A 14,492-nucleotide genomic window follows, 5' to 3' on the forward strand; every position below is an offset into this window, starting at 1 on the left:
ATTACCAAGTAGCTTAAGGCTAGTGGGAATCTCATAAGTACCCTGAATGCAAATACATCGAGTGACACCCTTCAAATGATAGCTGTAAGATGGATAACACTACCACGAATCTGCTGTCAGCTGAGCACCATAAATGCATGGAAATAAAGTCAGTGTGTGATGAAACATAGATTGCATACAATGTATTCGGATTGAACATGTATTTATACAGACAGCATACTAGTTTGGCCTGGAGCAGCAATATTAGCCTCCATTTACTGTTGTTGGTGTTTCCACCAAAAAGCATTACAAAATAGATTGTGAATCAGATTCTTCCAAAAATATAATAATACCATTTAAAAAGCCCACTTATTTACATGTTATTGTGGCACTCCAGACGACGTTTAACTGTTATCAAACGTGGGTCCCACAGTATGATGACGCAGAATGACGAGCACCCACTCTGGATGTTGATTGGATTCACTGTCAAACTGGGCGTGGTTGACTAGAACCAGGAAGTGCGTTTTCCACAGCAATACAAATCAAAGTTACATTGTATGTTTGAGAACATTTAATGCAATGGAATTGGTTAATAATGAGTTAATAAGCATTTCAGAGGTTGGCCCGTCTTAAGAGGACAACACCTACGCTTATGTGGACGTTATAGTACTTTGTTGTGACAAAGATGATGAAGGCAGTATAGCCCACACTCAAATAACAGGGTATTCAAGGAGAACATATTCATATTAGACATAAATAGCCTTATATAGGATATGGGTTATTTCAAGTAGTCTATGTGAAGGAAAGGATTATTGTAGGCTGTATCACATATCCGAACTGACATCTGTCTTGGGTGGCGTCGAAATATAGAAAAACCTGGAATATCACTTTTAAAAAACATTATAAATGCTATCTCGCCCAGAATCCTGTTTCCTCTTTCAGATATTGGTGCTACCCTTTCAAAATCATGGGACCCCACTTTGATATGTACCGTTGCTCCGGATTCAAAAGACCAGACAATTAAGTACTTTCTTTTTTGTTTATGTTTATTACTTCGGGCAATACATGCACCAGGGCAATTTCATTTCATTTGTATTTTCAAATGATGTCGGCGTAGAACCAGCTCCATTTTAGGCTGCCAGGTCCTATTCCTGTCGGGCTATTGTGTGGATGGATGGAAAGCTGTAGCCTGTAGGGGGAGGAGGAGGAGGAGGCGAGGGCGAAGCGAGCAGATAAGAGAACTGGCTTATTGGATGTCTGCTGCCTGTAGCTCCTATTTTATCCTGAAAGAAGACGTCTCGCTCGTTTGTTTTACACCGAAAAAACAACGACATCGCATCCGAGGAGCCACCGACCGGGCGGTAGCATGATAGTCGTGGAAGGGACTCGGAAGGAAGAGGGCCCGTATCTGCATTTCACTTCGCCTACACCGAATTCATTGAGTCGGTAACCAGCGTCCGACATGGGGAAGGAGGTAAATGGAGTGTCGCGGAGCCGGTTTGAGGTGAGTCCGCCATCAATGCAACCTGACAGCCGTTGACACACATCCCCCGTAGCCGTTAAACACGTTAGGATGTGGGCCTACGGGCTGACTGTCGCTGTGTTTATTGTTAAACTGCGTTTATGGAGCGGCTGTGGATGCAGCTTCCGCAGTGTTTGGGATTAGCTCTAACGCTGTGTTTTGTTAAAACAACGTAGTTCAGACATGACATGTTTCACTGAAGACACGAGTCGGTGTTTCCACATAAAGCTACCCCATTGTTCTCGATTTAAACGGAGCGTTTTTAAGGGTCCTCGTTTCACACGCCGTCACAACAAAGACGCCGAGGACCTGCACACGTTCACATGTTTACCAGGAGGGGAAAGCGGCTCGCTTCACTTTTCTAAAGACATGTGTTATACGTGTCCTCATATCTACCGAGGTGTAATGCTTTTAACGTGACTTTTGGTTGTTTTCTTTGAGAGGGGGGTTGGGGGTTGTTGTGCATATCCATGGCCGCTGCGGTTGTGGGGGCCCTCGGGTCGGGACCGACGTTACCCGCGTTAGCACACACACTATCAACAAATAGGCCCACGCTGCCACTGTGCCACACACACCGCGACCAACAGGGCTACGTGTACACGCACACACTCGCGCTACGGTGCTGTTGTGTTGTAGTATTTACCATTGTGTAAACTTTGTGTCGCAGCCGCAAGCGGAGCTGAATATGTTGGTGAACACGAGCACCCAAACGGATCCGGTGGGTGACATTGGGCTGTGGAGCCTAAGCACTCGGTGTTGTTTAATCCCCATCCAGTGTGGGATTTGTGTGTGTGTAGTTTTATTTATTTTTAACGGTGCAACAGCTGACGACTCGGAAGATTCAAGCCGTTACCTTCTGGCCCGACAGCTGCGGGCGAGCTGCTGTGTCAAGGTCTGGTCTCTGGTTTAGATTGATCTTTCTAAATCTATGGAGGAAAATGGATTTTGCCAGATTCAGCCTCATTTGAGTGGATTCACCCGAATGTCATCGTCTTACCATCTTACAATTTACAATGGAGTCCTCTGTCTGTGTGTTTGTGCATGCACATGTATCGTCTCTTTGTTTACTTCTTTTGTAGATTATAGCTTAGTATTTGTAATTATTCACATTGAAATCAATTAGCCGTTTGCAGAATCTGAAGCGATTTTTCTCAGTCACAATAATATTTTGTAACTCATTTCAGCGTACATTCTCGGTGCATGCTGATGTGGACAATTCAACAGTGTAAACAACAGGAGGTATGGGGACCATATGCCGGCAATAAAAAGATAACATGAAGCTGCTCTGACAGTACAAAATCCTCTCCTGCTGAATTTGCATAGAAGACGCAAATTCCAGTTTCTTGTGCTGCGTTATCTTCTGTTGCCCCATGTTTTCCAAGAATTGACATTGAATCCATCTCAGCAGATGAGATTAAGATCATTCATCCTTGTTTATATGCTGGGGCCGTCCTTGCGTGAGATGAGTGGGTGGATGGGGCCCAAGCTCTGTTTAACCCTTGTGTTGCCTTCGGGTCATTTTGACCCGATTTAATGTCGGTGTTCTTTCGGGAGTCAACAAACAAACATAAAGTACCTCACACTTAAACTTGGAAAACAATATTAATTCTAATAATTTTCTGGAGATTTTAATAGCTGGGGTCATATTGACCTCAAGGGTAAAATATGTTAGTAAATATAAAGGTAACAGGAGGATTAAACATTGAATCGGGTCAAATTGACCCGAAGGCAACACAAGGGTTAAGACAGACTGTCAGGACTGATATTATCTTCTTCCTCCCTTTTCAGATGTTCACAAATAGTGATGAGGCGGCCATCAATAAGAAGCTGCCTAAGGAGCTGTTGCTACGGTGAGTTGACGTTTCAAAACACTTCAATCAGAATCCCCGTAGGTTTTTTTTTTGCAAGCAAATATGGCGTGTTGCATTCTCCACACTCACCTCCCCGCCTTCGCTCCCAGTCGGCACATCCAGCCTTACACAAAGGCACAATTGGCCTCGCACCACCCTCCTCCCCTTACAGCCCCCAACACAGGCGCGCATTGTGCATCTCTCGCTCATGTTCTGGATGACACTTGCCCTTTTGCCAATAGTTCAACTAAACTAGCCACCGAGATGCAAATGTCTTCTCGTTCCCCACCCTCCGTCCCCCTGCTGAAACTGTAATTAAAAACAGATGCTTGAGGCTGTAACGCATTCAAATTGAATTTAGGAAAAAATAAAAGCGAGCCCCTGAGCAAACAGAAAATGAAGGCCATAACTCAAGCTCGGCCTTGCCAGCCAAGCTGTCTGCGCTGCCAGGTTCAGCGCCCTGATTTGCGAGGCTGGCGCGGTGTGCCGGGACGCCGCATACCTGCTTCAGCCCGGATGCAGTTTTTGCTGAATTGAGGGAGTTTCCATCTCTGTTCCCAAGAAGCAGTTTGCGTGTCTTCCTCGCCTGGTCCCACTTTGAGTAAACGCATCCCACCTGCCATACGGCCAAAGACAATATTAGCCGATTTACTCACACCCCGGTGCTGAGAGTGGAAGCCGAAGCAGGGTCGAGTTGGGCGGTTTAGTGCAAAGAGGAAGCTTCTGGCAGCGGGGATCAGGGTCTCTAAAGCGTCCCTGTCTGTCTTCCAGAATCTTCTCCTTTCTGGATGTGGTGACACTCTGCCGCTGTGCCCAGGTCTCACGGGTGAGTGTGTTCACAAGGTGTGTGTGTGCGTGACTGTGTGTGTTTTTGTCTGTGTGTTTTAGGGTGTGCATGTGCTATGTTTGAGAACAAACTTGACCCTGAACGTTGCCTCTCGCTCCCTTCTCAGTCCTGGAATGTTCTGGCCTTGGATGGCAGCAACTGGCAACGAATCGACCTCTTCGACTTCCAGAGGGACATTGAGGTGAGTGCATGGGATCTTCGTGTACGTTGCTCTCTTCCGTAACGTCTTTGCTTTGTGCGTTGCCCTTCACACTTCACTTATGATCCGTCGTTACTTTAAATTGAGGATGCATTTACAGTCGGCTCAGCGGATTGTTTTCGTTTCCAGGGCCGAGTGGTGGAGAACATCTCAAAGCGGTGTGGGGGGTTCCTTAGGAAGCTGAGTTTGCGGGGTTGCTTGGGTGTGGGTGACAGCGCCCTGAGGTGAGTATGGCGAGGACAAGGCCTGAGAGAAATTCTAGTTCTACTTCAGATGCTGTGGAGAGAGAGAGAGAGAGAGACCTGCAAGTTCTCTCTTGTTTTTCTCCCTGTAGGACTTTCTCTCAGAACTGCAGGAACATCGAGCTGCTTAGTTTGAACGGCTGCACCAAGATCACTGACAGGTGTGTGTGCACCTTTCTGGGATGCCAGTGTACCATCATGCCTCTTCTCCTTGAAAAGGCTCATCGTCTTTCTCTTCTGCAGCACGTGTAATAGCCTCAGTAAGTTCTGTCCAAAGCTGAAGCACCTGGACCTCGCCTCCTGTACCTCAATCACCAACCTGTCACTCAAAGCTCTCAGGTGTGTAGGATCAACATTGTGATATATATATATATATATATATATATATACTTCCCCTGAATTTACAACATACACCCTCAGATACCATCTGTTTCCCTCATTGATTTCCTCTGTTAAACCTACACAAGTCAAGTAAATAGATGATGCATCTTATAATGGATGTGAATTGCACAAACGATACTTTAACTCCATATCAGGAACATCTTAAAACAATGTATATATTCTCCCTCCCTCCATCATTGACTTGTTCTTCTTTTGCCATCTTTTTCTTGCCCCCCCCCCCCCCCCCCCCCAACTCTCACTCGTCCTTTCTGAATGACCTTGGGTCAGTGAGGGTTGTCCTCTGCTGGAGCAGCTCAACATCTCCTGGTGTGACCAGGTCACCAAGGATGGCATCCAGGCCCTGGTGCGTTGCTGTCCGGGACTCAAAGGCCTTTTCCTCAAGGGATGCACACAGGTACGCTTCACGGCCGAGTATGAGCTGGAGATGCTGAACAGGGCTAACGGTAGGGCGGCAACTAATGATTATTTTAATAATCGATTAATCTGTCGATTATCTTTTCGATTAATCGATGAATCGGATACAAAAATAACAACATTACTTTCCAACCCTTTATTCAAAAACAGAACTGACAACGCTTTACTCGCGTGAGTTTACTCGCCCGGCTATCTGTGGTTCATCCGCGCCTGATAGGGGGGCGTGGCTTATCCGCCGTTAAAAATAGTTTTCATTTCCTTCATCCACCCACTAATGAACTAACAACTAGTTCTGCTTTATGCTTGTTGTGGACATCCCACAAACACTCGTGTTCGTGGTCATCTTATTGAGTGGCGTAATAATCGCGTGACACAACGAATCGATAATGAAATTCGTTGCCAACTATTATGATTATCGATTGGTTGTTGCAGCCCTAGCTAACGGTGTACGTGCTTTGTGCATAATGAGTTGCGGATGATTTAATTCCTTGTTTCAGTCCATGCCGATGTGTCTTTGGGCAAGACGCTAAACCCATCAGTGTGAATGGATGTATAACATGTCGTGTCGAACCGCTGTGAGTGGTTGGAAACTAGAAAAAACACGATACAAGTCCATTTCCCACAGTAACTACCAAGTTCCTCTTATTTCCATTCCAACTGAACATAGCTGCTGCTATCGCAAACTAAACATAAAAAGTATCGCTTCCTGTGCTATAGAGGATGTTTCGGAGGAACCTAGCCAGACACTGTTTACAGCCACTGTCAACAGGACAGTATTTATATCGGTGGCGGTGCAGGGGCATGTTGAGATAACCTTGTATGCTTTTTTATAAAAGTGTTTCCTCCTGTCAATCTCTCCCGCAGCTCGAGGACGAGGCTCTGAAACACATCGGGGCTCACTGTCCAGAGCTGGTCACGCTCAACTTGCAGACATGCTCAGTAAGTACAGGGGACACGGCCAGAAGATGTATTCAGTCAATCTGGACTCATTTCATATTGTTTTAAAGGAGTTCCTCTCTGTAAATATTGTTCTAGAACCCTTGCATCTGAACCTATTTGGCATTAAAAGTAAAAAGTGCACGAGCACTGTTGGTTACAGGCTGTACGCTGTGCTCTCCAGCTCTCTGTGAACGACAATCGTCTGTGAAGCCTGCTCACACAATGCATATCATTTTCTCTGGTTGTACCTGTCCCCAAAATCCCCCTCCTTCCCCACCGGAATTCTCCTCATCTTCCTCCTTTATCTGTCGATCTCCTCATCTCACCCCTTAGGAACTCAGCGTCTCGTCCTGTGCCACTTCCTCTTCTTCTCTTTCTCTTGCCTAGCTATTTCTCACCTGGTCCACCTCTTCCTCTGCCTGATCCCGAGTTGTATTAAGCAATATTAAAAACAGAAAATGCACGAGGGGGGAAAAGATGAGGGGGCTTTCATCAGCTGGGTATTAAGCCCATGAATATACTGTGTGCCAAAGTTGTACATTGATTGCTTTTGATGCACAGCTTCTGGCGAGCACGAGAACAGCTTGTGTGCGTTCACATTGTACTTCAATGTGAGTGTCCTCCCACACACATGAACACAAAGTGAACTTTCTGTCAGCAGCAGATCACAGATGAGGGCCTCATCACAATCTGCCGGGGTTGTCACCGCCTGCAGTCTCTTTGTGTGTCGGGCTGCGGCAACATCACCGACGCCATCCTGCACGCCCTGGGCCAGAACTGCCCTCGCCTCAGGTGAGTTTACACACAGATCCACACCCTGAACTTAACGCCAGGCTTTAGAATGCTTTGTGTTATACTTGTTGAAATCCTCTTTACACCTCGGTAACAATCGATTTAATAAAATGCTCCGGTAGTAAAAATCCGGGCGGGAGCTGTCACTTGACTGTAAAAAGCTTGACAGCTGTGAGTACCAACAGTAACCACGTTCGTAATGATAATTTTGGGGGAGGGACTTCGGAGGGAGGCTTGTATTGACTTAATGACTTTCTTTCTCCCTTTTAGCCATTTATTTTTTATGTTTTTGAAGCTACTGTTTCAGTTAAAGTCCCAAAGGGTGACATTCTGTAAGTGATTGTATAACTCTCTGCTTCAGAATACTAGAAGTGGCTCGCTGCTCTCAGCTTACAGACGTGGGCTTCACTACATTAGCACGGGTGAGTGTGGCCTCTACCTATTGGTTGTATAGAAACATAAAAAATTAATGTTTACAGATCTAAATATTTGTAATTTGCTGTCTAATATCTTGCAAACAAAGTGTGTCTCAGTTTCTTGTCTCTTTCTTTGCTGCAGAACTGTCATGAGCTTGAAAAGATGGATTTAGAAGAATGTGTGCAGGTAAGAAAACACAATCCAAGCAACGACAAATGCTGTCCACTGTTGTTGAATGCAGTTGTGACAATTGTTTGTCTGTTTGTTTACATTTTGCATCAGATCACAGATGGAACACTCATCCAGCTGTCGATCTACTGCCCTCATCTGCAAGTCCTGGTGAGTCTGTGTGTGTGTGTGTGTGTGTGTGTGTGTGTGTGGCTGCCACTCGCGTGGTGTTTACAAGCACCACCTCGCCGCTCCTTCTTGTTTGGTGAGTAATGGAGCTCCTGTGTTGGTCCTCCTGTAGAGTCTGTCTCACTGTGAGCTGATCACTGATGACGGCATCAGACACCTCGGCAGCGGTCCCTGTGCTCACGACCGCCTGGAGGTGATCGAGCTGGACAACTGCCCCCTGATCACAGACGCCTCACTTGAGCACCTGAAGAGCTGCCATAGTCTGGATCGCATTGAGCTCTATGACTGCCAGCAGATTACCCGCGCCGGCATCAAGAGACTACGGGTGAGTTGTGTGGGCTAATACCAGCGAGTCAGCGCTGCTTCTAATGTACACTGAACAAGAATATATGGATGTTTTTGCTCCCAATTTTCACTCGCTGAAATAAAAGAGCTTATTCGTCTGAAATGACGGTCCCATATGTGTTACAACCAGGTAATCTATCCACCTGACAGCTTTAGCATATCAAGATACTGATTTTTGCAGCTCATTTATTACACACAGGTGTGTCTTGGGCTGGTCACAATAAAAGAGAGCTCTCTTAAAAGTGTATTTTAATGACACAATTTCACGAAGCAGATGTCACAAGTTTTCAGGGAGCGTTCTCTTGACATGCTGACTTCTGAAATGTCCACCAGAGCTGTGGCCCGCAAATTGAATGTTCATTTGTTGCAATAGGCTGCCTCCAATGTTGTTTTTCTGAGGATTTGTCATCCAATCGGTCTTTATAACCGCAGACCACATGTCACCACAACAGCCCAGATCCTCCACATCCAGCTTCTTCTCCTGCATGACCGTTTGAGGCCAGACGCCAACAGATGCTTTGCACAACAGGGTCTTGACTTGTCCGTAGTCGTACCCGACTTGAGTCGGCAAACGCTCACCTCCGATGGCGTCTGGCACTTTGGAGTTCTCCTTACGGTCGTCTCTTTACAGATGAATCCTGTCCGACCCCAAAATGCATGTATGACCTAATTAAGTGAAGTCAGAGTACCTAATTGATTCATTTCATGATAAAACTGCATCATTTTAAAGTGGCCTTTTTATCGTGACCAGACCCCGTCTCTCCTGTGTAATAACCTTGATATGACACACCTGTCAGGTGGATGGATGACCGTGGCAGAGGAGAGGTGCTCACGAACAAAGTTTTTGGCAACATTTTAGAGCAAAAAGGCCTTTTCTGTTCATAGAAAAAGTCTTTGAATTTAAAAAGAATGAAAAGCGAAAACAAAGTGTTTTTTGTGCATTATTGTGGATTTGGAACCCCTAAATGTGTTTGCCCTCCTTCCTGGCACTGTCCATGGTTGAGTGTTTAACATTTTTGTGCAGAAACCACATCTTGATATATGCATTTGACTCTATATATGTTCTTCAGACTGCAAATCAAAAATATCCAAATGAACATTCCAGAAATGTAATCCTTATTAAAAGTACCCTTTTTTTCTTTTACGTCTCATAGAGCTATGTACCAGGTTTGTTTCTGAGTGCCCGTGTCATTTTGCATGTGCACACAGGTCACATAATATATGTTTATGCCAATGGTTCCGGTAGGTAGAGAGGAAGACTCCAAGCAAATGAACATGGATGTAAAAACAATGCACTTTTCAAATTATCCGCTAAGGTGTTCATAGAATGTACATTTTTTAAAAAAAACTTTAATTTGTTTAAAATGCAAATGTCTGAATCATATACATTATTATTATGATTTAAGAGGCAACAGAGGAGCACATTCATGTCATAGATTCATACATTTTGTCCAAATAAAACTGGTGTTTGAGTCACCGCTCCACCCACAACAAGTGACGAATCAAAACCGAGGTGTGAAATGTGAGTAGTGAGGGATCACTCTGTCCAGAGAGCGCTGATCTCGCGCTGTCTTCTATTTTTACTGGTTTGGAAATATTTTTAAATACCATTAACATATTCCCATCCATTTCTTTTCATCTTCCCTCTCCACAGACCCATCTGCCTAACATCAAAGTGCACGCATACTTCGCTCCCGTCACTCCACCGCCCTCCGTCGGGGGCAGTCGTCAGAGATTCTGCCGCTGCTGTGTCCTCCTATGATGTAAAGGCAAACCCCCCCTTTCCACTCCCCGTGTCCCTCGTACATGCTCCCCGCAGCCCGTCACTTGACCCCGGACCCGCTGTCCCCCTCCTGGCGCCCCGTCATAGACTACATGCTGGTGTGTGTCCCCTGGAGCTGCAGAGAGAGGGAGAGAGACAAAACACGCTATTTGGGTAACGTTCCCAAAAAACATTCCTGAATCTCTCCAACACACACGCATACCAGGCTTTCTGCTTTGCAGATACACTTGCATACACAGATTAACTCTTAAAAGAATGTCTGAACATTTCCGGTTCAGTGACCAAACCAGTATTACAAAGAGGGTTATGTAAAAAATCCGATGTATTCACGTCTGTCAAAGGATTTCACTCTTCATCGAATGAGGGACAAAATAATGTTCTCATCAGAAAACCATTGTTTTGTATTTGAGGGGAGAGAGACACACGCTTATGTAGCACCGTGAGGCTGGTCATAGTTCTAGTTCCTTCACTAAATATAGAAAGATCCCTCTTAATCTCACACAGACTTCCATCGTGGTCGCAGGTCACTCACCAGCTACCTCCGAGACGGGAAAGGCACCTGAGTAAGACCTCACGTAGCTTTTTCCTGCAGGCTGTTTAAAAATGTAAAGAAATACAATGCAGCCAGTAAACTGCCGCCGCCTCCAACAAACACGGCAGAAAGCCCGTTCTGTGATTAAAACAAACAGAAACACATACTTGCAGCTCTTTGCACCTATTGCAGTAAAGCAATGATAAGACACTTTACCAGATGGCCATCTCAGAATTTAAAACTAGCATTTTACTAACAACACGTGCGCACACACCAATACAAATGTTCACGCACACCGAGCTTGCTCCACCTGTCCGCTCCCCTCTCACCTCTCTCTGTTACAATCAGAAGCTGAAGAAGAAGAAAAAAACTACATATTTTTCTAAAAATGGACGCCGATTAAGACTCACAAGCGGGGACTCGAGAAGATGCCAAATGTCGCATGTAACACCTCTAGTTTTTTAAAATGTAATTGTAAATAGAGTCCGCGAGTCGAAAGCCAGCGAAAACGACAGACGATGATGTGACGTGGCTCGGAGGTTTCCGTCTTCCTGAAGGAACAATGGCGACGCTCACGCGCGCTTGTGTAAGCGTTGGGGCGAGAGCCGGAGCTCCGGATGAGGCGGCACTGGACCTGGAGTCTGACCGGCGGGCTGATGCCGGCCTGTGAAAGCTCACGGCGACAACAGGAAAGTAGTAAAAGACGCTCTTCTGACGGAAGGACGGAATACAACGGTCTGACGCGACTACGTGAATTCATGTCGTCGGACCAGAACAATGGAAAGAGAAAGCCAACCGAAAACAATCAAAGTCTATTTTCAGTCCCGTTTGATTTCATTTAGTTGCTCTTTGTTTTTTTTGCATCGGTGACGGTTCTGATGACGAGGAACTGATGAACCACGCGCAGCGGTGAGAGGACGCGCCTGATGTCGGCAACTCTTCGACTCCGATGAGGCCTTGCAGGGGATGGAGTTGCAGCGCCTGCCGCCCTGGGGTCTCCGCCGTCTGAGGCTGGAGGCGGAGCCCAGATTAGACGGTGGAGGCTCTAAAAGAGGAAGTCCTTTTGATTTACGGCCTGCTGACCAATATGATGGAAAGATTCTTGTCACAACGGAGGGCTTTAATGGATCGCCCCGCCCTATGAAGTATTGAAGCCTTTTCTTCTCGGTTATCCTCTCCTGCACTTGCACCTGCTTTATTCTGCGTCTCTCTTTCGTCCCGTTTCCTTTTTATAAATGTGTCTCTTACTGCTTTTTCTTTCTGATTTCCTCTGGATCTCTACCTTTTTTTTCTCTCTTCTTTTGCATTTCTGTTTTGGTGTGGTTTGGATTGCGTCTGTTTTTGAAGTCATGAGTTCAGTGTCTCCGAGACGAGTTTGAGTCCTCTTCCAGTCCTCAGTTTTGATCTGATGGTGTTTGTGTTTCCATTCAGAGTTTATTGTTCCCTGATGTCCAGAGTGTCGCCTTTGTCCAGGGGAAGTGTTGGCGCCAGTGCAATTGAAATAAATGTTGAACTTTGAGTTTGATTTTTTTTTTTTTACTGTGCGTTGAGTCCATGATGACGTGTATGTACGATGTAATTCCACTTTTTGAATGTTTCCATCAGGGAGAAGTCTCGGGGGATGGCTGTTCAGGCATTGTGTGCCGCTTAAGCAGAATCTGATTTTCCTCCCATAATGCACCGCTGTCCAAATACATCAAGCAAGACAGAAATTGATAATGACGACCACGGCAGGCAGGATGAACCGAGAGGAATCCAGTGTAATCCAGTCGGATCTGTGTGTGTGACTGGGTGTTTAAGGGGATTAGAGAACAACAGTGTCAACATGGCGGAGATATCTAATGTACTCTCTCCGTGCACCAGGGTAAAGACAGGCTAACTGGAAGAAAGAGGAAATGAAGGAGGCCTTAGACCGAGCCAGGCGGTAACGCCTGCTTGTCCTTGTCACAAACTGTGAGGCACAGGCTGAGGCGCACACGCTTTTAAACCCGACCCTTTAAAAAGGGTCACAGGTAGTAACACCTGCTCCTGATGGTTTGAAACGTACAAAAGAAAAATCCTGCTATTTATATCTCTTCGTGGTACAAAACACACTGCAGGCTCTCCAGAACAGAACTCCGGAGTCATTGTTCGTCCCAGCATCAAACACCGCGGTCCTTCTGTCAGGCCGTCCACCAGCTCACGCGACGCTGGCTTCATGTCCCAAACACTGGAGTACGGTTGAGGCCAGGAGGTGAATCTACAGTGTGTTCACGGTAGATTGACGCTCTCTGAAATAAAAAACACTTTTTGACAATGACTGTAGTGCATATAATTACTGTAAATGTTTTGTTTCTTTTTTCATTTTTTTATACAATTAACCGATATAAATGAATATGTACGTATGAATAAATATATACCTATATTATTAAGACTTGTCTGGTTTTCCTTCTGGTAGTGGGCGTGTTCTCGTGTTGATGACGTTATCGGACCAGCAGGTGGCAGCATCGAGCCGGCAGTCCTCGTGGTTCCCACCACGTGATCTCTACTCTCAGGCTTCAGGGCCGGCCAGCTGGTTTAATTAGACATTTATTTGCTTCTCTCAGGAGTAAAGTGCATTAAACTAGTTCCTATGTGGAATGTGTTGTTTTACTTAAAAGACATCATTCAAATAATTCGGTTGTAATTGACAATAACTTGTATTTTGTCAATTACTTTATGGTCAGTCTTATTATTACTTTGTGTTTTATAATTTATGTTCGTGAATGTTGCTAATCTTCAAAATATCACTTTGCAATGTCTGTAAAAGAAATTTAATTGGATGTTCCAATTGCATTGTTTGTGTGTTATATTCTGTGTTAAAACAATAGTCAAGTGCCCGTATGAACATTGGAGCGTTTCTTTCTGTTATTATTCATCCCCTTCACTTCCATTCCACGTATAATTTATTTTCATTATGCAAAACGAAATTCAGTTGGACATTTCTGTCATATAAACTGCAGCAACAACAAACAAAAATTCTCTGGGCAGGTAAAATGGCCGACACATTAAAAATGCAACGTGATGAAAACACGGTGCTTCAACTTTGAGTGGGTTAGAGCTTCGAGCACCATGAGGTACACAGACTCACGAGATATGGTGGTCAACATGCGTCATGTTTTAAAGATAATACAAGAGGCTAAAGCATGCAGAGGTCGACCATATAGGCCCTAAAAAGACTGCAGACTTGTTTAGATTTTGGGGTGAATTACAAATTAAAATACTTTACTCCCAGCAGATTATTCCCAAGTTATCTCATATAAGTATTTTGCACGAGTCCTATACGAGTCTTGTGGTTTATAATGTGACTCGTTGGGTGTTTACATCACATGCAGAGTGTGTGTTCTCTACACGTCTGAGATGAAAGCAGATGAACAATCTGTATCCATTAGCAGTGGAAGCAGCAGCTCTGGTCCTGTGACTGCACCATGACGACCGCTGTCGCTGCTGGGATCTGCCTTCCGCCGCATGGGGCTCATTGTGTTCCTCTCATCCTCTGCTTGTTTCCCCTCGTCTCTCAATCACCGAGAAGAGATCCGTGTGTTTCTCCACTCCTGTTTGAATGCTCATGCTTATAGCAGCCACGTTCCGGCTCCTGTGGTTTCACATTGGAGGATGAAAGGGTGTCTCAGAGGAAGACGTTTAAGTGCGTGTGTTTTCTCCTTCAGCAATTCTCTCAACTGTTCTGTGTTTGCTGCGTTGGAACACAGACGGATCAGATCACAGCTCACTGCCCCACCAAGACATGGCGTTTGGGTTTATTCTTAGCAGGAAAGCCACGACTACACGTCACCAGACAACTTTCGACTTGGACTTTTATTGAGTTTTTTTTCTTCCTCTTTCAGCAGCAATCT

The 14,492-nt window shown here is 45.3% G+C and overlaps 1 protein-coding gene across 4 annotated transcripts; it reads left to right on the plus strand.

The window, feature by feature from the left end:
* The first annotated feature begins 1,191 nt into the window (after nucleotides 1-1,191).
* fbxl20 (F-box and leucine-rich repeat protein 20) lies at nucleotides 1,192-12,139 on the plus strand. Of its 4 annotated transcripts, XM_056406106.1 has the most exons (17): nucleotides 1,194-1,483; nucleotides 2,169-2,219; nucleotides 2,686-2,740; nucleotides 3,290-3,351; nucleotides 4,123-4,177; nucleotides 4,305-4,379; nucleotides 4,527-4,621; nucleotides 4,732-4,800; nucleotides 4,883-4,978; nucleotides 5,309-5,435; nucleotides 6,320-6,394; nucleotides 7,056-7,186; nucleotides 7,548-7,608; nucleotides 7,745-7,789; nucleotides 7,886-7,942; nucleotides 8,073-8,285; nucleotides 9,960-12,139. In XM_056406106.1, exons 3-17 carry the CDS (start codon nucleotides 2,702-2,704, stop codon nucleotides 10,065-10,067), a joined length of 1,308 nt encoding a protein of 435 aa, XP_056262081.1. In that variant the 5' UTR covers nucleotides 1,194-1,483; nucleotides 2,169-2,219; nucleotides 2,686-2,701; the 3' UTR covers nucleotides 10,068-12,139. The 4 variants fall into 4 exon arrangements, with proteins under 4 accessions (XP_056262079.1, XP_056262081.1, XP_056262080.1 ...); XM_056406104.1 differs by lacking the exon at nucleotides 2,169-2,219 and having other exon boundaries at nucleotides 1,192-1,483; XM_056406105.1 differs by lacking the exons at nucleotides 2,169-2,219; nucleotides 2,686-2,740.
* The last annotated feature ends 2,353 nt before the right edge of the window (nucleotides 12,140-14,492 follow it).

The sequence above is a fragment of the Pseudoliparis swirei genome, chromosome 23 (assembly GCF_029220125.1).
Source record: "Pseudoliparis swirei isolate HS2019 ecotype Mariana Trench chromosome 23, NWPU_hadal_v1, whole genome shotgun sequence".
Classification (NCBI taxonomy): Eukaryota; Metazoa; Chordata; class Actinopteri; order Perciformes; family Liparidae; genus Pseudoliparis; species Pseudoliparis swirei.

Excerpts from the sequence above, each read along its gene's own strand:
- fbxl20 (XM_056406103.1), top strand. The coding sequence starts at position 3,167 with ATGTTAGTAAATATAAAGGTAACAGGAGGATTAAACATTGAATCGGGT. Across the intron at positions 3,352-4,122 it reads CCTAAGGAGCTGTTGCTACG|AATCTTCTCCTTTCTGGATG; the intron begins GTGAGTTGACGT and ends TCTGTCTTCCAG. Across the intron at positions 4,979-5,308 it reads CTGTCACTCAAAGCTCTCAG|TGAGGGTTGTCCTCTGCTGG; the intron begins GTGTGTAGGATC and ends ACCTTGGGTCAG.